Raw genomic sequence first — 25,006 nt, forward strand, 5'->3', positions numbered from 1 at the left:
GATGTATGGACAAACAGATGGATGGATGGATGGATGGATGGGCAAACAGATGGATGGATGGATGGATGGATGGATGGATGGATGGATGGATGGATGATGGATGGATGGATGGATGGATGGATGGATGGATGGGCAAACAATTGAATGGATGGATGGATGGATGGATGGATGGATGGATGGATGGATGGATGGAAAAACAGAGGGATGGATGGAAGGACAAACAGAGGGATGGATGGATGGATGGATGGATGGATGGATGGGCAAACAGATGGATAGATAGATAGATAGATAGATAGATAGATAGATAGATAGATAGATAGATAGATAGATAGATAGATAGATAGATAGATAGATAGATAGATAGATAGATGGATGGATGGATGGATGGATGGATGGATGGATGGATGGATGGATGGATGGATGGATGGATGGATGGATGGATGGATGGATGGATGGATGGAAAAACAGAGGGATGGATGAATGGATAGATGGATGGACAAAAGGTCAGATAAACAGATCGATGGATGGAAAGATGGACGGACATATGGATGTAAGGATTGCTTAATGCATACCTAAAGATTTACAATCACTAGATAAATAGATGGACAAATAAACAGAAAGACAGAGAGTCACGGAGAGATGAGTAGTGTTAGTCTCACCTGGCCTTGACTCAGAATGAAGAGTTTATCTGCTGGACTACCATCCTGAATGATGTAATCACCATCGCTGTAGTGAACCTGAAGAGGAACATGCATGTGGACACTCATTACTCATCGCATTTACTCAATTTTGTAATGTAAGTGATTGCAAACGATTCATAAGAGCTGGATACAAACAAACAAATTCATTTAAGTAATGTTCAACTTACTGGTTTGTTTAAATTCAGCCCACATAAATTGTTTGCAACCACTTAACTTTAAAATAATTTAGTGAATCCAATGAATGTTTTTCTTCAGTGATGTTGCAAACTGACTAAAATGTGTATTTGGACAAAGGACATCAGACCAGAGCTGTCAGCGCTTGAATAAAAAGTGTCATTAAAATCTGCAGTGAAATATGACAGTAATGCACACCTCCTCCAGAGCATCAGCCAATCGGATGAGGACGTCGTCAGAAAACACACAGAGCTGAGGGACACTGCGACACACACACACACACACACACACACACACACACACACACACACACACACACACACACACACACACACACATCAGAAAGACTCATTGCTTACATATTAGCTGCCATTAGAAAGGTAATTAAGGGGATGTTTAACCTAAAAATAAAAATTGCCATTATTTACTCAGCCTTTACTTGTTTCAAGCTGTCTTTCTTCTGTTAAAATAGATAATTTGAAGACACCCAATATAAGATGTGTTGAAGAATGTTACAAATCTGTAATCATTGACTTATACCAAAGTATTTGTTTTCTCTACTATGGAAGTCAATGCGTTCAGCTTTCTTCAAAATATCTTCATTTGTGATCAACAGAAGAAATAAACTCATGAAGGTTTGGAACCATGTAAATAGTGAAAATAAATTAATTTTAGGGTGAACTGTCCCTTTAAACAACACATAAAGATTGTTAATCAAAAAATATGTAAGTATAGAAGCCCGTTTCTGCCACTTTAGTCACAATTCTGACTTTGTTCAAATAGTTAGGAATGTATATCTCACGATTTCCCAGTGATTGCAGCTGGAAGGGGGTAAAACATATGCTGGATAAGTTGACAGTTCATTCTGCTGTGGCAACCCTTGATTTATAAAGGGACAAAGTCGAAAAGAAAATGAATAAATGAATATATATTAACAATAATGGGGCAACACGGTGGCTCAGTGGTTATTAATGACACCTCAAAGCAAGAAGGTCGCTGGTTCGAGTCCCGGCTGGGTCAATTGGCATTTCTGTGTGAGTGAGAGTTTGCATGTTCTCCAGAGCACCTTGCTCCGGTTTCCCCCACAGTTCAAACACATGTGCTTAAGGTAAAATGAATAAGCTGAATTGGCCGTAGTGTATGTGTGTATGTGAGAGTGAATGGATGTTTCGCAGTGATGGGTTGCAGCTGGAAGGGCATCCGCTATATGTAAAACATATGATGGATAAGTTGGCGGTTCATTTCTCTGTGAACCCCTGATGAATTAAGGAAATAAGCTAAAGGAAAATGAATAATAATAATAATAATAATAATAATAATAATAATAATAATAATAATAATAATAATAATAACAGCTATAGTAATAATAATAGCAATAATAATAATAGTAATAATAATAATAACAATAATAATAACAATAATAATAGTAATTAAAAAATAATAATAACAACAACAATAACAATAGTAACAATAATAATAATAACAATAATAATAGCAATAATAATAATAGTAATAATAATAATATAAATAATAATAATAATAAAAATGGTAATACTAATAATAACAATAATAAAAATAATAATAGTAATAATAATAATAATAATAATAGAAATAATAATAATAACAATAGTAATAATAATAATAATAGAAATAATAATAATAACAATAGTAATACTAACCATAACAATAATAAAAAATAATAATAGTAATAATAATAATAGAAATAATGATAATAACAATAGTAATAACAATAATAATAATAACAACAATAATAATAATAGTAATAATAATAATAATGATGATGATGATGATAATAATAATAAAAATAATAATAATAATATAAATATTAATAATAATAATAATAATAATAGAAATAATAATAATAACAATAGTAATACTAATAACAATAAAAAATAATAATTGTAATAATAATAATAATAATAATAATAATAGAAATAATAATAACAATAGTAATACTAATAATAACAATAATAAAAATAATAATAACAATAATAATAATAATAGAAATAATAGTAATAACAATAGTAATAATAATAATACAAAAAAAACAATAAAAAAATAATAATAATGTGCTGTTTGGGGTTAGATAACATTTAGCAATTCAGAAATGTCACAATGGTGAGTTTATATCCTTCAGATTCTGAAAAACACTAGACACTAGACGATTTATATGAATGTATTTAAGAAAAGTATATTTATTGATGTAATTAACAGCACACACCTTGTATTTGATAAATTGAACCTTTAGTTTGTTTTTAATAAAACAGTCATTATGACTTAGCCATTTTGACTTTCTTCATCATGTTTTCATCCGTCTGAATTTGTTCCTGTCTCTACTTTCTGTTCAGAGCTGCATGCACTTTGACATTTATCCTGAAATGCTGGTTTGATCCCTCTCATCATGTTTAAGGTTCTGACATGAACTTTATTCTCTATAAGGGTCACACCGGATCTGCACATATCCAGCTCAGCAGTTCAGTTTTATAAAAACACCATGGTGATCAAATACTGTGTTTGACTTGAAGCACAAGAAAAAATAGCTACAAATCATGTGGTCTCTTAATAGTCTGCTCAATAAACTAGATCACTCTTTAAATAGGTTAGTTCAGTGCGGGATTATATAGGTTATATATTTCCATTAGATATAAAGTTGAAGTCAGCATTATTAGCCCCCCTTTGATTTTTTTTTTCTTTTTTTTAATATTTTCCAAATGATGTTTAACAGAGCAAAGAAATTTTCACAGTATGTCTGATAATATTTTTTTTCTTCTGGAGAAAGACTTATTTGTTTTATTTTGGCTAGAATAAAAGCAGTTTTTAATTTTTTAAACACCATTTTAAGGTGTTTATTAGCCCCTTAGTGGCAGATTTAAAAAAAAAAGACTGACGTCCTATGCTAATGAGAGAAAGATGGTCACTAGTGGGCGGGGCTTTCCCCTCTGATGACACGTACATCTGGAGAATGTCAATCAAAGTGTTTCTGCAGACTTTTTTCATCATGTGTAATTATAAGAAATTAAATTAATACATTTGTACAATTAGTAGCTGGTTATCTTCACACACTCCTACGACACAACTGTGTTTAAACCCCTTATAAAAGTGATTTTTGCATAATAGGTCCCCTTTAAAGTGTCTTTTCGCTAAAGTGCAGATGAGTAACCTGCGCAGGAGTTGCAGAGACTGAGTGATGGTGATGACGCTGCTCTTCTGCATGAGTTTCTGGAAAACCTGAGCCTCCATCACCCACAGCCTGCTGTTCGCCAGAGCTGCACACAAACACACACAGCACATTCACACTCAATACACAACCTTCTGTCAACAGACCACTCTTTGTTATGGTGTTTTTCTCTCTCTCGTGGATGTGAAGGAGGATGATCAAAGGAGTTGGAGAAAGAGAGAGTTTGGCTTGAGTAAATAGACATATAAAAGCAGGGAGAGAAATTGATATGGACGGTGCAACCTGTAAAAGACAAACAAGCGTGTATACCTGTAGGAAAACAACAGACCAGCATTAACCGATGAGATTTACACTGAAAGGAAATGGTTCACTGCACAAACTAATCGGGTGACAAATTGGTAAATAAATAAACATTAAAAGAGGAAAATAATAGATGACGAAAAATAAAAATGAAGTTGGACGGAACGTTTTTTATAAACAAACAAACAAACAAATAAATAAATAAATAAATAAATAAATAAATAAATAAATAAAGAATTAAATAAAATGACAATTAAATAAAATAAACTAAATTAACAAAACAAATGAACAAAAAACATAAATAAATAAATAAATAAATAAATAAATAAAATGACAAATAAGTAAAACAAACTAAACAAACAAAACAAATTAACAAAAACATAAATAAATAAATAAATGAATAAATAAATAAATAAATAAATAAATAAGTAAAATGACTAATAAATAAAACAAACTAAATAAACAAAACAAACAAACAAAAAAATAAATAAATAAATAAATAGATAAATAAATACATGAAATCACAAATAAATAAAATAAACTAAAAAAACAAAATAAATAAATAAAATCACAAATAAATAAAACAAACTAAACAAACAAAAACATAAATAAATAAAATCACAAAAAAATAAAACAAACTACATAAACAAAATAAATAAATAAAAACATAAATAAATAAATAAATAAATAAATAAATATATAAATAAATAAATAAAATCACCAATAAATAAAATCACAAATAAATAAAACAAATAACCAAAAACATAAATAAATAAATAAATAAATAAATAAAATAAAAAGCCAATTAATCAAATTTTATTGCATTAGCATTTATGCATTATCAATAAATGAGTCTGCAATACATTAAATTAAAACCACTTTTTGTTTGTAAAGTTAATAAAAAATAGTTTACTTAAATAAATAAATAAATGAATTAATTAATCAATTAATAAATGAATGAATTGATTAATTAATTCCAATTTTCACTAATGCATTAATCCTAAAATATTCTATTATATTAATATGCTTTATTATTATAACCTAAAATTATTTGCATTCAAGCAGTAATAATGGCTCTTATCATATGTGTAATAAGATTTTGTTCCGCTTTTTAATTTTAAGAAAACTGTGGCACATTTTTCAGGATTCTGTGATGAATAGAAAGCTTCTCACTGCATTTATTATATCAAATATTTGCAACATTATCAATGTCCTTGAGGAGCAAAATAAGCTTTCTGTTGATGTCTTTTTTCCAGCAATTTCTGAGTCAGTGCAATTCGACTGAATAACAATAGTGTTACAGTATGTAAACAACCCAATAAAAATTTTTACTTTGATGAGGAAAACCAACATAACATAAAATAAAAATACAATAAAAACATTTAAGGGGCCTCACAGCAAGAAAGTCGCTGGTTCGAGCCTCGGCTGAGTTGGCATTTCTGTGTGGAGTTTGCATGTTCTCCCAGTGCTAGCGTGAGTCCAAACACTTGCGCGATAGGTGAATTAAGTAAGCTAAAGTGACCATAGTGTATAAGTGTGTGATTGAGTGTGTATGGATGTTTCCTCAGTGATGGGTTGCAGCTGGAAGGGCTTCCGCTATGTAAAACATATGCTGGATAAGTTGGCGGTTCATTCCGCTGTGGAGACCGCTTATTAATAAAGGGACTAAGTCAAACACTATACATAATCTGTTAAGTTTGCAAGTGTGTGGAATAATAACAAAACACAAGTGAATCCCTATCCCAAACCTTGAAATAGATACTTTTGCTGTAGGATAAAATGCTTCACTCAGCATTTGAATTGCTACCATCAGGACGCAGGTTTAGAATTCCTAAAGCACGAAGAAATGCCTATAAAAAGTCATTTATCCCAATGGCAGTTGTTGTTCTAAACCGGATCAATGTTTGTAGTGAATGAGGTGGTTACCAAGTATGATTTGCAGTGTTGTGCATGGGGCTAATTTGGTTTTTAAACTTTTAACTTATGTTGTTGTGTTGATAAGTGTTATTGTGTCGTTGTTGTATGTTTGTAATTGTTGTCCTAAATCCAGTGTTGAAGAAAAATTTCCTTTCTGTGTCAAGCAGAACGGACAATAAAGTTTAAACTAAACTAAACTAAACTAATTGCCTCAGGTGTTCATAAATGAAAAATAAACGGAAATATTTATTCTACTTCTACCGAGCCCCAATTTTGAGAGGAGGTTTGAGCTGAAAATAGCACATTCACCCTCCAACTCATTCTCCATCACTTCCTGTTCCTGAGACCCTGTTGAATTAGTAATGGCACAGATTAATTAACTGCGCTGTCATTAGGAAGACAAATACCGCCGTCTGTCTCCTCTGCCTACTTCTCCTCCTTTATCTCCGTCCATTCAGGATCTCTGGAAGAGCTGAGATTTTGAGAAGAATTATTATTTAACCCAAAGTGCCCATGCAGTCTAGATTAGTACAATTAATTTGTAATCCTTTTATGTTTTTCCCAATTTCTGTTTAACGGAGAGCAGATTTTTTCAGCACGTTTTTAAACATAATAGTTTTAATAACTCATTTCTAATAACTGATTTCTTTTATCTTTTATCTACTTTTATCTAACCCTATCAGTACATAATATTTGCAACCCGGGCTCATTGTGGAAACGAAGCCCCGCGGACGTTTCTGCAGACTGCGATTTACGTCCCGGGAGGTACGTATTTGAGCGGTGTTTGTTTTCGCGGATCCGCGAGAGGCCGCTGTACGCGCTTTTTTCGCGTCTCTGGCACCTCTCGGGAGCGTGTGCCGTTTGCGCCTACGCCGTTGTCTCGCGAATAGCCGCCAGATCGGCCGACTCGGCCGCCCTCCTCTTCCTCCTCCTCCTCCTCCTTCCCTAAACCCGAGCGACGGTTCACAAAAGCCGTCCAGAAAAAAAAAAGCAAAAGTCTTCGACCGCGTTTTCGGATCCCGCCGCGTTCTCGCCCTTATTTTTCGGATTCCGTTTTTCGTCTTACCTGATATCCGGAACCGCTGTTCCCCGGACTCGATCCCGGTTGTCGTCCCCGCGGTCGGCTCCTCCTCCGGGGCCTCCGCTCCGCCGACGCAACGCTGTGAGCTAAGCGGACAAACTGGTTGCATCGGGAAAGCCCTCCACTCGGAGGCGAGCTGCGGCCGGCGAGCGCGAAGAGGAGGGGTGGAGCAGCGCCACACCGTCCCGCAGAGTTCACTCAAAAAAAACGAAACACGGCCTTACGTACCTCCGGCCACGTAAATCGCGGTCTCTAGAAACGTCCGCAGGGCTACGTTTCCAGAATGAGCTTGGGTTGAATATTTGACTAGATATTTTTCAAGACATTTCTATACAGCTTAAAGTGACATTTAAAGGCTTAACTATAGGTCAAAATTAGGGTAAATAAGCAAATTATTGTACAGTGGTTTGTTCTGTTGACAATCCAAAAAAAATATTGCTTAAGGGAGCTAATAATATTGACCTTAAAATGGGTTTTAAAAATCAAAAACTCCTTTTATTCTAGCCAAAATAAAACAAATCAGACTTTCTCCAGAAGAAAAAAACATTATAAGAAATACTGTGAAAAATTCCTTAATCTGTTAAACATCACTTGAGAAATATTTACGTACCTAAGGTTATGTATTTTGCTTTCTCCAGAAGTGCAGACCTGGGTACTTATCCGCAATGAGCCTGGGTTGGAAACAGCACAATTCTTGAGGTGTTTTTTTGTGCACAACTTAGTTGTTTTATGTTCAATCCACTTAAATTAGCAAACACTATTAAATTAGCTTAATCCCTTCATGTTGTCCCAACACAACTCGATTGTGAGGAACCCTGCATTTTTTATTATTTTGGGTGATTGTGTTAAAATGTACAAATGAGATCTTACAAATTAATTATCCTCTTAATCTAAAGGTTACGAATTGCCATGTGAGATTACATTACTATTCTCTTTCTCCACCCAGAAGAAGATATCTTTCTCAGATCGATGAATTAATGTTCATTTTGGTGAGCTGTATCCCCCATAGCATGCTGTGATTTATGAGTCTCTCAGCAGCTCTTCTCTCTCTGATTTCACATATACTCTCCTGAGCCCGTTTTCAGCCACGGGGGCATCAGCTTGACCTATTCATTTTAATAGAGGGTCATTGAAAGACCTATAAGAGGAAAAAAAGAAAGCAAATGGACTAAAAAGATGGATTGAGAATGAACAATCCAGATCTTTTTACCTCGTCTTTCTTTTTCTTCTTCAGCTTCAATTGTGTGTCATTATCATCCCTCAGTCGATATCCAGTTCCACGTTCCTCTTTTATTTTGAAAACTTCAGTCTCTCTGAATTGTCAGACTATTATCCCCCTCTCGATCCTTTTATTTCAAGCTTTCCTCGACTCTTTCTTCAGGTCTTGTGTTTGGTGACAGCCTGAAATTGCTTTCTTTCTCTCGTCTGTTTCTCCTCTGATCATCAACCGTTGGTTGACGTGGACGATACACACAATTTCCTTTGTTGCTTTCAGAATCTCTGACTGGCATATCAACAACCCAGGCTCTTTCTGAAAACGTACCACTGTATACAATACTGGAGAGTGCCAAATACAACCCAGGCTCTTTCTGAAAACATGCTACTGTATACAATACTGGAGAGCGCCAAATACAACCCAGGCTCTTTCTGAAAACGTACCACTGTATACAATACTGGAGAGCGCCAAATACAACCCAGGCTTTTTCTGAAAACGTACCACTGTATACAATACTGGAGAGCACCAAATACAACCCAGGCTCTTTCTGAAAACGTACCACTGTATACAATACTGGAGAGCACCAAATACAACCCAGGCTCTTTCTGAAAACGTACCACTGTATACAATTCTGGAGAGCGCCAAATACAACCCAGGCTCTTTCTGAAAACGTACCACTGTATACAATACTGGAGAGCGCCAAATACAACCCAGGCTCTTTCTGAAAACGTACCACTGTATACAATACTGGAGAGCGCCAAATACAACCCAGACTCATTCTGAAAACATACCACTGTATACAATACTGGAGAGCGCCAAATACAACCCAGGCTCATTCTGAAAACTTTCACTGTATACAGTTCTGGAGAGTGCCAAATACAACCCAGGGTCTTTCTGAAAACATACCACTGAATACAATACTGGAGAGCTCCAAATACAACCCAGGCTCTTTCTGAAAACGTACCACTGTATACAATACTGGAGAGCGCCAAATACAACCCAGGCTCATTCTGAAAACATACCACTGTATACAATACTGGAGAGCGCCAAATACAACCCAGACTCATTCTGAAAACGTACCACTGTATACAATACTGGAGAGCGCCAAATACAACCCAGGCTCTTTCTGAAAACGTACCACTGTATAAAATTCTTGAGAGCGCCAAATACAACCCAGGCTCATTCTGAAAACGTAGTTCTGTGGACATTTCTGGAGACCATGAAATACGTCCTGAGAGGTACGTATTTTTGCAGTTTTTGTTTTCGCGAATCTGCGAGAAGCCGCTGTGTGCACTTTTTCATATCTCAAAATTCTCTCGAGATTGCCGTTCGTGCCCACTGTTCTCACGTAAACACACCAGAGCCTGCTGTCAACTGACAGTCTGTCTGAATGACTCACTGGCCGGCTGACCAATTGATTGACCCATCCTCCTCCTTCCCTAAACCCAACCCATTTTATCAATTGACCCACCCATTCACTTACTTCCCTAAATCCAAGCAACGGTTTGCAAAAGCCATCCAGAAAAAGTAAAGCCCTCATATTTACTGCGTTTTCGGATTTTACCACATTCTCATCGTTATTCACTTGTTCATTTTATTTTTTGGATTTTGTTTTTGTCTGGAACCGGACTCATTGTCGTGGTCACCTCCTCTCTGCGTCTCAAGTTTGCAGACGTACATGACATGCTGACTGGACAAACTGGTTGCAGCGGGAAAGCCCTCCACACGGAGGTAAGTGGTCAGCTAGTAAACGCGAAAAGGAACGGCATCATACCGCCCCGTAGCGTTCGCTTAAAAAAAGTTTAATGCATCCATACGTACCTCTGGCTACATAATTCGCAGTCTCCAGAAACATCCACGGGACTACATTTACAAAATGAGCCTGTGTTGGCCAAATATGTCCCAGGAGCTATGTTATTTTTGCAGTTTTTGTTTACACAAATCCACCAGAGGCCACTGTGTACGCTTTTTTCAAATTTCTCTTGCGAATGCCATTCGTGCCTGCTATTATAGTGTAAATCCACCAGAGGCCGATGTCAACTAATTGACCAATCGACTGACCCACCCTCCTCCTTCCCTAAACCCAACCAATAGTGTTTTCAAAAGTACCAATTGACCACCGCCCACCCACATCCCAAAACCCAACCGATAGTGTTTTTAAAAAGCAATCCAGAAAAACCCTGTTGGCGCAACCAGCTCTGCTCTGCCTCTCAAGTCCGCCAACGTACATGTCAAGCTACGAGACAATCTGGTAACAGCAGGAAAGCCGTCCATACAGAGGAAATCAGTCAGCTGCTAAGCGCAAAAAAAAAACGTTATACCGCCCTATAGCAATAATTTTAAAGACGAAATGCAGCCATACGTAGCTCTGGCTACATAATTAACAATCTCCAGAAATGTCTATAGGGCTACGTTTTCAGAATGAGCCTGTGTTGTTGTTTTTCTAGCACCTTTCTGGATTTTTAATGCGTCAGGATCATTGTTGGAAGGACAGAAAGCTTTTGGATTTCATCTAAAATATACATTTTTTTGTGTGTTCTGGCAGCCTGATCTCAGGAGGAAACGTAAGTATTTTACTTTTTGTCAGTTTTGTGGCAAATTCGAATTAATTCGTACAAGATGAGTCGTACGAAAATGTACGAGTTTAAAAAGTAGGCATGGCACCCAACCCCAACCCCCCAAACCCAACCGTCACTGGGTAATGAGCAAATCGAACTAAATTGTACAAATTAGATTGTATGAATTTATACGAATAAGCCACTAAATCAAAAAGTTACGAATTGCCGTGAGATTGCGTTGGTTCTAGAGATAAACAAAGGTGTAAACTTTTTCACATAAAAAAGTGAAAACTTACATAAAAGTGAGAGATTTTAACAGAATTTCCATTTTTGGGTGAACTATCACTTTAAAATGAATTGTTAATATTTCCCAAATTTACATCCAAAAGACTCAAGTTCATGCATTAGTGTATGTGTGTGTATGTGTGCGTGTGTATGTAGCTACAGATGTTTCTAGAATGTCAAAAGACGTAGTTTTATAAGACTAGAAGAAACAATATTAGAGATAAGAAAAGAAACACAAAGAGATTTAAAATACACAGCCGCATGGATTTTATAGATCTGTTCATTTAATACGTGGTGTGTTTTTCACACTCTGGAGTGGCGTATTGTAGGCTGAGCTTGTATATGTGGATTTTTGTGACTCCTTTGATGTGATTTTCTACTGATCTTCAGTAAAGCTTTAGACAGCTAAAGGTAGGGATACTTTGATTACTCAGACACGTGCGTAGCATCCCAAGTAACTAAACTACAAATCTACTACTACACTTATTTTTGAACATCTTTGGTGTGAGATGAGTAAATCCCAACAGAATACAAATACTGTACACTGTGTAATGACATGGGTATGACCTTGTAACCTAATTACAATGTTGTGGTGGTTTGTGAGGACATGCCTTTTGTCCTCTTAATTCATAATGGTTTAAAAGCATACTTTAAAGGACTTTTCACATTCAATATGTGCCACAGTTTTCCTATGAGGGTTGGATTTAGGGTTAGGGGTAAGCTGAAGCCAAATTATAAGAGTTTTAAACAATATAAATACATTATGCCTATGGACTGTCTATGTAAACCATGTATACAAGTGTGTGAACTGGTTTTGGTGGTTTATGAGGACATGTTCATGACCTGCGCATTACAATTTCAAGATAGCTTATGAGGACATGCTTTGTGTCCTTGTAATTCAAAACTGTTAACTGGGTCTTATCATATTCTAAATTTGCCAGCGGTTTCCTGTGAGGGTTGCGTTTAGGGGTAGGGGTAGGCCAAAGTCATATATGAAATAATTTTTTTCAATATAAAATCAGACACCCTAGTGTTTCGCAATTCCATGATCACTGAATACAATGCAAAATCAACAAAAAGCCTTAATTTAAATGCAAATTAATCACAAAAATGTAAATAATCTAATAAAACATCCAAATCTAAATTATTTAATCAAATTATATTTATTTCAGTTTGCAATTACTTGTTTTACATGACTTGCAGAGGTTGGTGGTGGGTGTCGCGGACGAAGTTGAGTATTGAAAAACTAGCAACCCGGGCTCATTGTGGAAGCGTAGTCCTGTGGATGTTTCTGGAGACTGCGGAATACGTCCCAGCGGGTACGTACGGCTGCAGTTTTTGTTTTCGCGAATCTGCGAGAGGCCGCTGTTGCGCGCTTTTTCACACCTCAGACGCCTCTCCGCACCCGCGCTGTTCTCGCGTGAACCCACCGGAGGCCGCTGTCCGACTGACCGAATGATTGACTGCGCGACCGGCTAATCGGCCGATCGACCCTCCTCCTTCCCTGAACCCAACCAATTTTACCGATTCACCCGCCCGCCCGCTCGCTTCCCTAAACCCGAGCGACAGTTTACAAATCCGTCCAAAAAAATAAAAGCCCCTATTTTTTTTTCTACTGCGTTTTCGGATTTCACCGCGTTCTCACCCTGTCACGAAACTTGTTCACTTAATTTTTGGGATTCTGTTTTCGTCTTACCTGATTGCTGGAACCGCTCTTCCCCGTACTCGAGGTCGACTCCTCTCCGCATCTCGAGCCTGCCGACGTAATAGGTGAGCTGAGTGGACAAACGGGTTTCAGAGGGGAAGCGCGAAAGGGAACGTCGTCACACCGGCCTGCAGCGTTCGATTGAAAAAAATAAACGCGGCCGTACGTACCCCCTGGGACATATTCCGCTGTCTCCAGAAATGTTCGCGGGACTTCGTTTTCAGAATGAGCTTGGGTTGAAAACTAGAGTGTCTGGTAAATACATTATGCCTATGGAGTGTCTCTTTAAACCATATGTATATGCAAGTCTGTACTTGTGTACTGATTTTAGTGGTTTATGAGGTCTCAAATTTGTATAATGACATGGGTATGACTTATTACAATGGCACCGTGGTTTATGAGGGCATGCCTTGTGTCCCTGTAATTCAAAACTGTTAAAAGTCATACCTAACGGGATCTTTTCACATTCAAAATTTGCCACAGGTTTCCTGTGAGTGTTTGATTTAGGGGTGGAAAAGGCCAAGACCATATGACGTGCGTTTTTACAATATAAAATACATTGTACCTATGTAGTGTCCCTGCAAACCATGTATATACGTCTGTGTGTGTAGTGGTTTTAGTGGTTTAGGAGGTGAAAAATTTGTATAATGACAAGGGTATGACATATTACAATGGCACAGTGGTTTATGAGGGCATGCCTTGAGTCCTCGTAATTCAAAACTGTTAAAAGTCATACCTAACAGGGTCTATTCACATTTGAAATTTGTCACAGGTTTCCTGTAAGGGTTGGGCTTAGTGTTAGGGGTAGGCCAAGGCCATATAATAAGTATTTTTTTTACAATATAAAATATTTTATGTCTATGTAGTGTCCCTGTAAACCATGTACAGTATATGCGTTTGTGTGTGTACTGGTTTTGGTGGTTTATGAGCACATGGTTATGACCTAGGTATCACATTATCATTGTCAATTACTCAACATTCAAAACAGTTCAAACACAGTCTTTACACATTTAAAATTTTCACAGGTTTCCTCTGAGGGTTGTGTCTATAGGTAGGCCAAGGCCATATAATAAGTGTTTATTTACAATATCAAATACATTATGTCTATGGAGTGTCCCTGTAAGTCATGTATGCAAGTGTGTGTGCGTATGTATACTGGTTTTAGTGGTTTATGGGGTTGCAAATTTGTATAATGACATGGGTATGACCTGTTACAATGGCAAAAGGGTTTATAAGGATATACATTGTGTCCTTGTAATTCAAAACTGTCAAATATCATATTTTACAGGGTCGTTTCACATGCAAAATTTTCCACAGGTTTCCTGTGAAGGTTGGGTTAGGGGTAGGCCAAGGCCATATAAAAACCATTTATTTACAATCCAAAATTTTGCCTATGGAGTGTCCCTGTAAATCATGTATACAAGTGTGTGTGTATGTGTACTGGCTTTTGTGGTTTATGAAGTAGCAAATCTGTATAATGGCATGAGAATGACCTATAGCATTGTCAATGTGGTTTATAAGGACATGTATTGTGTCCTTGTAATTCAAGCATACCACACCATACTTAACAGGATCTTTTTTACATTCAAATGTTGCCACATGTTTCCTGTTAGGGATGGGTTTAGGGTTAGGGTTAGGCCAAGGCCATATAATAAGTGTTATATTCACAGTATCAAATACATTACGCCTATTGAGAGTCCTCATAAACCATCAAAACCAATGTGTGTGTGTGTGTGTTTGTATAAATGAATGCAGTACCTGTGACAGTAGTGGAGCAGGTGTGGTTATGAATAAGGCCCAGCTCTTCAAACATCATCCCCGACTCAATAATGTGAAGCCTCTGGCCAGCTCTGGATACCTCCAGCTTTCCCTCTGTCAACACACACACACACACTTGTCATCCGCAGTCCTCAAGGTTGCAGGAAGTGACAGGTGTTGAGCGGCAGTGTGACTGTCACACAGACAGATGATCTGACCCGTCACAGATTAGACACGGAGATGCTCAGAGCCCAAAACGATCACAAAAACGGCCCCTCCTTCTCACAAATCTGGCTCCGTACAGCTCACACACAGGTATTGATGAATGTTTTAACGGGCGATTATAGATCCCTCACCTATTCTCCATCTAAATTGGGTGTTTAGACACGTACCGATGCTTGAAAACTCATTTCACCTCGCATAACCAGCGGGAATCTTTTTCTCGCTCTGTCTTCCCAGAAGCAGATCAGTCTCGCACTTCTTTTTTTTTTTCTACCTGCCTGGTCCTGCAAACACTATGGGAGGTGCATACTAATTAATGTCTCTCAGTCTGAGAGAGGAACAGATTAAACAACTGCCTTGAGTCCACTTGTGATTTTAGTCAAGGTGCTTTGAAACAACAGCCACATTTTTTTTTTTTGTCTAGTAATTTATTTATGACTCAGATATGTAGCTTACCTGAGTAAACCCTCTTTGAACATTCATATTTTTAACAGTTTCTCAGTGACTATAAACCATATACACTTACCGGCCACTTTATTAGGTACACCTTTCTAGTAACAGGTTGGACCCCCTTTTGCCTTCAGAACTGCCTTAATCCTTTGTGGCAGAGATTCAACAAGATACTGGAAATGTTGCTCAGAGATTTTGCTCCATATTGACGTGATAGCATCACACAGTTGCTGCAGATTTGTCGGCTGCACATCCATGATGTGAATCTCCTGTTTCACCGTCATCCCAAAGGTGCTCTATTGGATTGAGCTCTGGTGACTGTGGAGGCCATTTGAGTACAGTGTCATGTTCAAGAAACCAGTCTGAGATGATTCGTGCTTTATGACATGGTGCGTTATCCTGCTGGAAGTAGCCATATGAAGATGGGTACACTGTGGTCATAAAGGGATGGACATGGTCAGCAGCAATACTCAGGTAGGCTGTGGCGTTGACACGATTCGTAATTGGTACTAATGGGCCCAAAGTGTGTTAAGAAAATATTCCCCACACCATTACACCACCACCAGCAGCCTGAACCTCTGATATAAGGCAGGACGGATCCATGCTTTCATGTTGTTGATGACAAATTCTGACCCGACCATCCGAATGTCGCAGCAAAAAAAAAGACTCATCAGCAACGTTTCTCCAATCTTCTATTGTCCAGTTTTGGTGAGCCTGTGTGAATTGTACCCTCAGTTTCCTGTTCTTAGCTGACAGGAGTGGCACCTGCTGCGTTCTTCTGCTGCTGTAGCCCGTCCGCCTCAAGTTTGGATGTGTTGTGTGTTCAGAGATGCTCTTCTACAGACCTCAGTTGTAACGGGTGTTTTTTTGAGTTACTGTTGCCTTTCTATCAGCTGGAACCAGTCTGGCCATTCTCCTCTGACCTCCGGCATCAACAAGGCATTTGCGCCCACAGAACTCCTAGAGATGGTTGTGCGTGAATTTTGTTATAACTAATTGTAATAAAGTTCACAGCCCTTTGGCCGCCGGGAAAAAGGAGGCGTAGAACCGTAGGAGTTTTTAACTGATTTATTAATAACAGTGTCTAAACCAAAACAAGTGGACGGCAGCCCCTCACGGAGACTGCCGTCAAACTGAAAGCAAAAGTAAAATATGTCCGGGCCCGGTCCTCTCTCAGCTTCCTCTGCCATCGTTCCTCCTTTTATCGTCCAGAGCTCCTTTCGTGGGATCCGAGGCAGGTGCGCACCGCAGGTGTAACACTTACGCGGTGGCCTCACTTCGTTCCCACGGCTCTCGGCCACGCCCCCTCGCCACATACCCCCATCTCCCATCACAGGCCGGGGGCATAAACTGGTAAAAGTGGGAAAGTCTTCCATATGGAGGTAATTGGTCAGCTGGTAGCGTGAAAGAAACAGCTCCATAACGCCCGTTCCGTTCATTTTAAAGTCGAAACGCAACCATACGTACTTCTGGCTACATAATTAGCCATCTCCAGAAATGTATATAGGGCTACATTTTCAGAATGAGCCTGTGTTGTATTTTTGGAAACAAAACAATATTTTTAACTTGTCTAGAAATGTTTTCTCGCTATAAGAATTGAAGTATAAGTTACAAAAGCTTTTTTTGTAGTATACAGAACAGGATTGAGGATTGAGTAAACTTACAACCAAATTGAACAACATTGTGTACCATAAACACATCTCACTGCAAACCAGAGAGAGTATTAAAGAGCCACAGGAATAAATTATTCACAATATGCCTGGAGGCACGACTGGATCTCGGCTAATAATGAGTGACTTTTGAGCACTGGGTTATAAGAACACCATGTAAGCACTGGGACCCGTGAATGTTCAAACACACTAAATCAGCATGCACCGTGAGTCCAAAGAAAACGTGTGTTTTTCTGACCCTCTTTCTTAGGTTGCGAGAATTGTTGGGGGTTTAGGGTGGACTGACCCCCCCTAAATAACACTTGCTCCCCTCTGAGGAACATCAAAACAAGATGTATGGGGGGTCAGCCCTATGATAGTGAGAAATAGTTTTCTCTGATCTTCAACTTAAATAACAAGCAAGAAGGTCATTGGTTCGAGTCCTTGCTGGGCCAGTTAGTATTTCTGTGTGGAGTTTGCATGCTCTCTTCATGTTTTCGTAGGTTTTCTCCGGGTGCTGCAGTTTCCCCCACAGTCCAAAGATAAAAATTGTCCGTTGTGTATGAGTCTGTCTGTTTGAATGTGAGAGTGTATGAGTGTTTCCCAGTACTGGGTTGCAGCTGGAAGGGGCATTCGCTGCGTAAAACATATGTACCGCCAAAGTAGGTACCCCCCCACCCCCCACCCCCTCTTATCATTGTAAAATTCACACCCTCACCTTCGACTATGTAAGCCTGGGCTCCATGTTCCCCTTCCTGGAAGAGACACACACCCTGTTTGAGCATGGTGGGATAGGCAGAATCTACCAAACACTGCAGCTGGTCCCGGTCCAGATATTTCATGCACTCATTTTCTGCTAAAGCTGATTCTATCAGTCTCTGTGACCTGAAACAAACAGAGATGAAGCGTTACACTGGGGAAATGCAGCAGCAGGTGACAAAAAAAAACAAATGATTCTGAAGAGTTCTTACTCTTGACTCTTGCTGTGGCTGATTGGCTGGTTTTGTAGGACGAGTTTTGGCTCCACTGTAACTGGTTCTGTTACCAGAGTTTTCCGCCTCGCTCTCAGGGAAGAAGCGCGCTGTTGACCTAAATGCAAATGAATTGACAGTTAGGAGGAATAATGAGATGTTTTTCTTTATAAGATTAAAAACATTGGGTTGCTACCTCTGAACTCTGGGCAGTTCGCTGATGTGTGATGCATATAAATAATGCAGATTTGTTAGTTTTTCATGTGCTACTGTGTTTGTATAAAAGCATTCTTCTTTCATCCTTGACTTTGTGTCGATTGGGAATCTGTGGGTTGCAGTTTTGTAAAGTTTGCAACTGATTTAAAACTCAGTTAACATAATCTTTAAATTCTTTAAAAATTCAGTGTCCAGAGTTTGACTCTCAGAGGAGTCACTATACGGCTGGATATTGATTTAGACGTCCCAATTTGATTTGAACTGCAAGTTCTCGTTTCGATTCTTTATTCGATTGCAAATACCTTAAAACTCTTAAAATAAAAAATTCTATTGTTTACGAATGGTGAATTAATGAAAATTATTTAAGAGACACAGAGCTGCTGTTATGAGCTTAAGTGCCCACAAGACTCACCGGAGGGCACTTCAGCTATTCGTCTTGCACTCCTATTATCCCCCGAGACTACACCTCCCACAATCCCTTGATCTCTTTACATACACACGCCTGAAACTCATGATGCGGACTTTGATTACGTTCGGAGCTGCAAGTCATTACTGATTCACATATAAGCACCACATTCACACACATCCATGGGGTGTTTCTCAATTCCAAGAATGCTGACAACGGGCTTGTGTTCTCGTTTACTTCCTAATCTGCAATTGCCTCTGGATATACTACTAACTGTACTCAAAAAAAAAAAAAAAAAACTAATACTTTCCTTAGACTTTACAGACCTGAAACTTGCCTACAGCACTTATTCATTGTTGCTCTTATAGTTGTGTAAATTGCTTCCTTGTCCTCATTTGTAAGTCGCTTTGGATAAAAGCGTCTGCTAAATGACTAAATGTAAATGTAAATGTTAATGTCTTGTTCAGTTACCTCGGAAGAACAAACTCGGGAAACCGCAAGAGAACGCGTCCTGTGAGAAATGAGATGCTGGGTTCTTCCTGATGGTCACATGACCTTCACGCATTTTAAACAGAACGTTATTTAAACATCACAGCATTTATACAACAATTTATCGTTTTTCCCCCTTTTCACAATATATACTATGCATAAGGACCTTACAAATATACGACGCACAATACAAATAAAGCATAGTTTGATACAAATTTCAGCAAATGAACACCCACCACTATGTTCATGCCTTTATAAAGATTTTTTATGGTAATGTTTATATTCGCCGTCTCATTTAGGGAAACTCCTGAGACAAATAAGTTATATATCTGAACTTTAATAATACATCTAAATAAAATGCTGCGTTCTACACCTGCTTTACTCAGCTGCAATGACTTCTGGGAATTCTCAAGCTAGTTTTGCGCTCAAGTCTGCATCGATGCATCTTCGAAATCAAGAATTCCCTCGTCCTCCAGTCTTGAGGTCTTGAGTACTGGAACTGAACTTTGGCAGTTGATGATGATCTTACATAAGAACATGAGAACGCAAGATTGCTGAAGAACGCATATTGGGAAACAGTCATGGGCTGCATCCGAAACCGCATACTTCCATACTATATAGTACGCTAAAATCATTATGCGAGCCGAGTAGTATGTCCGAATTCATAGAATTCGAAAATCAGTATGTGAGTACCCGGATGACTTACTACTTCTGGCGAGATTCTGGAGTGCGTATCGCATGCATGCTGCGCTATCCCATAATGCTCCGCGAGAGAATTCATGAATGGGAGTAAAGCGACGCAATTGACACAGGTAGGTCACGTGACTATGACAAAATGGCGGATGTAGTACGTCCGAATTCCATTCATACTTTTCACGTTCATACTGTATAGACCTTTTTCATGGCTGCTGCATGGAGGGCGCCATAGCGACCAGCGTCTTCCGATAGAATGCTAAAAACTTCCGTTTACAGCGTGTTTAACTGGTAATTTGCACTCCCAAAATGGGTTTCAATGACGTTTTTAATGGATAACAGAGAGTTTTTGTGACACAAAACTTAGAAATGTGTCTGTTAAAGCCGTTATAATCTGTCACATGTGGTTCAAGCGCGTCAGAAATACGAGAAAAACGTTCTCCTAGTTCACGTGTCTGCCGTCAGAAATACAGTGTGTGTGTTCCCGGCCTGTCAGCTGTTAGCTCAGCAGCTCTTTAACACACACGCACACACACACACACACACACAGAGAGAGAGAGAGAGAGAGAGAGAGCAAACCAGAGTACTGGCATGAAACTTAACAGGTATGAAAGTCGTGCAATTTACAAAAATGACCAATAAAAGTCTGTTATTGATCCTCTGCTGGCTGATTTGCTGTTCATTCTAAACGCGAGCCGTTTGTGTTTTATTTCGTGTGTTGTGTTTTTTCCACGGTTTGTGTTTTTCTGTCATTTTGAAATGACTCTAGCCTATATTTTCACGTTGTCACAGTTATTAAATCAGTGTGTCAGTGGCACAGTACAGGCTACGTGTGTGTGTCAAACATTTTGGTGAACTACATTTGTTTGGGCTGGTTATATATTTGAAATAAAGACAAACTGTTGACTTTAGCGATGACGAGGCTTCATTTAAACTGCAGAAGATGCCGTCTGACAACGAGGGGGAAACGCCTCACAGCAGCTGTTTTCCATCCTATTAGATCGCAATTCTTTACATGATCAGTCCAGGAGATTCTGCTGATGGACAACAGTATTAGCTCAAAGAGGATAAAAGCAGGTAAAATAGATTAAAACTATCGTTTCAAAGTTTTCCAAATGTGACTGTTTACACGGATCAGCTGCCGACCGGAAGGTCTTCGCATTCTCCTTGCGCATACACGCAAAGCATAATGGGTAATTTTGCGTTCCAAGAAAAAGGTCTATAGAACGCACTTTTCTAACAGCCGAGTAGTACATTTAAATTCAAATGCAGTACCTACTGAGTAGTAGGCGGTTTCGGAACCTTATTTCGTTACACCTGTATATTAATCTTTTATTTTCTGGTAAACAAAAACACACCTTTTAATTTCACATGCAAATAATAAGTTGTCAGAAAAGAGAACCCCCCAAAAAACGGCTTTTGAGAATCAATACTGAATTAACCACTTTTAAATCATAATATGAATTAATCATAAAAGACTATCACAAATCATATTAGTAAAGATAGCCATGATTGCTTTTGAAACCAACATGGCCATACTTCTGTCATTTAAACCACATTGATTTAACAATAGGTCATTAATAGATTAATTGATTTGACATTGCAAGTAATATCATCGTTTTATAGTTAATTTACACAAACAAAAATAAGTTATTCAGTATATAATTTCACATATTCTTACCTGTCACTTTTTACCCTGTCATATACGCTGCCTGACAAAAGTCTTGCCATCGATCTTAGTTGTAAGATCAACAAATAATAACTTGACTTCTAGTTGATTATTTGGAAAAGTGGCAGGAGGTCACTCATTTTTCTGAATCCTCTGTTGATCTGCATCCCAATCATCACAAATACTGCAGAAGACCTACTGGAACCTGCACGGAGGCAAGATTCTCATAGAAATCGAAAAGTTTGGTGAAGGAAAAATCATGGTTTGGGGTTACATTCAGTATGAGGGCGTGCGAGAGATCTGCAGAGTGTTTAGCAACATCAACAGCCTGAGGTATCAAGACATTTGTGCTGCCCATTACATTACAAACCACAGGAGAGGGACAATTCTCCAGCAGGATAGCGCTGCTCCTCATACTTCAGCCTCCACATCAAAGCTCCTGAAAGCTAAGAAGGTCAAGCTGCTCCAGGATTGGCCAGCCCAGTCACCAGACATGAACATTATTAAGCATGTCTGTGGTAAGATGAAGAAGGAGGCATTGATGATGAAGCCAAAGAATCTTGATGAACTCTGGGAGTCCTGCATGAACGCTTTCTTTGCCATTCCAGATGACTTTATTAATCAGTGATTTGAGTCATGTCAAAGATGTATGGATGCAGTCCTCCAAGCTCATGATGGAGTCACAATATTCATTCTGTCTCCACTGCAGCAGGACTTTATATTCTATACTGGACATTATTTCTGTTCAGTGACAAGACTTTTGTCTAAACAAAGTCAGAGCTTACTGTCCTAATGAAATCATTAAAAATCAAGGCATCATCATATTTTATTTTGGTCAAATAAGCGTAATCTAGAGGCCTTTCATATAAGCCACTTCTGATACCAAATGATCAACTAGAAGTCAAGTTATTATTTGTTGTTCCTAAAACTTGAATAGGCGACTAGGCTTTAGTCAGGTAGTGTATTGTTGCTCACCGTGTCCAATCCTGTATGACCACAGACTGTATGACTTCTTGTGATGCTACTTTCAGCAGGAGAACACACCATGCCGCAAAGCTCAAATCATCAATTGTTTCTTGAACATGACACTGAGTTCGCTATCTCAAATGGCCTCCACGGTAAGCAGATCTCAATCCAAACATATGAGCTTGTTCTTTTCTCGAACGCTTTGAAAAGCATGTTCATCTGCTTCATTTTGTAGTGTGGCTCAACTGCATTTTAACAGGCACAAAAGACCGCCTACACTCACTGACCCAACGCACAATGTTATCTATGCACAGCTGAACGAATTGTGAAAAGTGAGCATTGCATTCTGGATTGAAGACAGATGTATATTTGTATTCGTGTGTATTAAAAATATGATTAAGGTTGAATGATTCACATATAATGTATAATGAGTAATGTAAATAAAGAAGGTCAGATTTGATAGAGTGTAGACTGACTTGTGCACTTCAAGTGGAGTCAGAAATATCGGTTCCACCTGAACCATTGTTGATTATTCTTGGTACATCAGAGTTATTTAGAAAATTTACTTCAGCTCAACAGCGGTTCATTTCCTACTCTCTTATTACTGCAAAAAAATTACTTTTGATGTCATGGAAAGGACCAACGATACCTACTGACAAAATGTGGCTTCGAGATCTCTCCAATACTTTACATTTAGAAAGAATTAGACATCTGTTGAAGGACAATCTCTCAGGTTTTTATAATATTTGGCAACCCTTCATAGACTTCTTACAATCAGTATCTGTATAAACACGCATTTTCTTCCATTTTTTATATATAAACTCTTATTGTACTTCTTGCTACAAAATTGTATTCTACTTCCACATTGTTTGTCTTTTCTGCTTTGTTTTGTATGTATATTCAAACAAAAATATTTGAGCCTTTTTTATATTGTTGATTAAAATAAAAATAAAATAAAAAATAAATAAATAAATAAATAAAATAAAAAAAAAGAAATATCGGTTCCACTTTAGTTTTCTTTTTACTTTAAAGTACTAAAATGTATTATACCTTTGTGATGATTTGAATCATGACGTCACAATAATGAATCAGGTGTACTTGAAAGCTATATGCTAACATTCACAATATACTGGTGAATTCATTAATTTATTAATTTTCCTTCGGCTTAGTCCCTTTATTTATCTGGGGTTGCCAACCTCCAGGGCCGGCGCATCCAGTGGCGTAGCGGACGAGCCTGTCGTCGTCGTCACGATTTTCAATAATTGAAAATCCGGCAACTGCAATAATCAAACTCTTGGGAACAACTGTGGTCGGAACCAAAGTTCACAGGTCTGTGTTCTCTGAACTCCTCTCAAACAGTGGACTACTTCATTCTGATTGCTTGCCGCCGAACCGCGTCATAGCTCATACCATAAAGTTGACTTGATTTCAACTCTCCTCGATGCCCACACAGGAGAAGATGCGCCACGCTGTTTTTCGCCGCCGGTTCTCATTAAAAAGGAATGACTTCTGGCTACTTTGATGCTCTCGCCGCTTTCAGTTTGTGATCGCTCTTCAGTTTGCGAAAGCTTCCCCGCGTTGTTGCTCCACCCCGCCCCCCTTCCCCGCTCCTCAATTTGTGATCGCTTCCCTGCGTTGCCCCGCTCATCCCTTCCCCCCCCCCCCCCCCCCCCCCCAACTGGGGGCCCCGTCTGTGATCCCTGCAGGGGGGCCTCCGCGTTTTGCGCTATGCCACTGGGCGCATCCATAGAGGCGACCTAGGCGACACCTCCCTCACCCCCCACTGCCTCAATTATATCCGCGCCTAGGGCGGCAGAATAGACAGGACGGCGTCCGCAACACCTCCCTCAACACCCGCGCCCTCAGTTATATCTGCGACCCAGCACCCCATACACCCCCCTTTCATTTTGACAACCGGTCATTACCGTTTTCACTTTCGGGTTGAGGGCGGCGTGATCGTCCTTTGCCTAGAGCGGCAGTTCAGCTTGCTCCAGCCCTGCCAACCACCAACTATTCCAGCATAAGTTTTACACAGCGGATGCCCTTCCAGCTGCAACCCAGTACTGGGAAACATCCATACACACTTATTCACACTCACTATGGCTAATTTTGTTTACCCAATTCCCCTACAGCCTATGTGTTTGGACTGTGGGGGAAACCGGAGCACCCGGAGGAAACCCACACCAACACGGGGAGAACATGCAAACTCTACACAGAAATGCCAACTGGCCCAGCTGTGACTGGAACCAGCGACCTTCTTGCTGTGAGGCAACTGCTAACCACTGAGCCACCACGTCACCCATTTACTGTTGAATTGTTATTGAAATAATAGGAATTTTTCTGTGTTATTAAATTATGTTTACATGATAGAGATGTACTAA

At 38.8% G+C, this 25,006-nt stretch overlaps 1 protein-coding gene across 3 annotated transcripts in view; it reads right to left on the bottom strand.

Annotated features, from left to right (window-relative positions):
• prkg1l (protein kinase cGMP-dependent 1, like) overlaps window positions 1–25,006 on the bottom strand; it is a 50,618-nt gene that overhangs the window by 23,523 nt on the left and 2,089 nt on the right. For all 3 annotated transcript variants that reach the window (XR_012384798.1, XM_073911246.1, XM_017357546.4), the window contains exons 3-8: window positions 18,187–18,304; window positions 17,934–18,100; window positions 14,895–15,008; window positions 4,057–4,162; window positions 1,074–1,137; window positions 660–737 (exon numbers count right to left, since the gene is read on the bottom strand). Coding sequence is in view for 2 of the 3 variants with exons in the window: in XM_073911246.1 (XP_073767347.1) it covers window positions 660–737; window positions 1,074–1,137; window positions 4,057–4,162; window positions 14,895–15,008; window positions 17,934–18,100; window positions 18,187–18,304 (647 nt within the window). In the remaining variant the exon portion in view is untranslated. The remainder of the gene's footprint in view (window positions 1–659; window positions 738–1,073; window positions 1,138–4,056; window positions 4,163–14,894; window positions 15,009–17,933; window positions 18,101–18,186; window positions 18,305–25,006) is intronic.

The sequence above is a fragment of the Danio rerio genome, chromosome 8, assembly GCF_049306965.1.
Source record: "Danio rerio strain Tuebingen ecotype United States chromosome 8, GRCz12tu, whole genome shotgun sequence".
In the NCBI taxonomy this organism is placed as follows: Eukaryota; Metazoa; Chordata; class Actinopteri; order Cypriniformes; family Danionidae; genus Danio; species Danio rerio.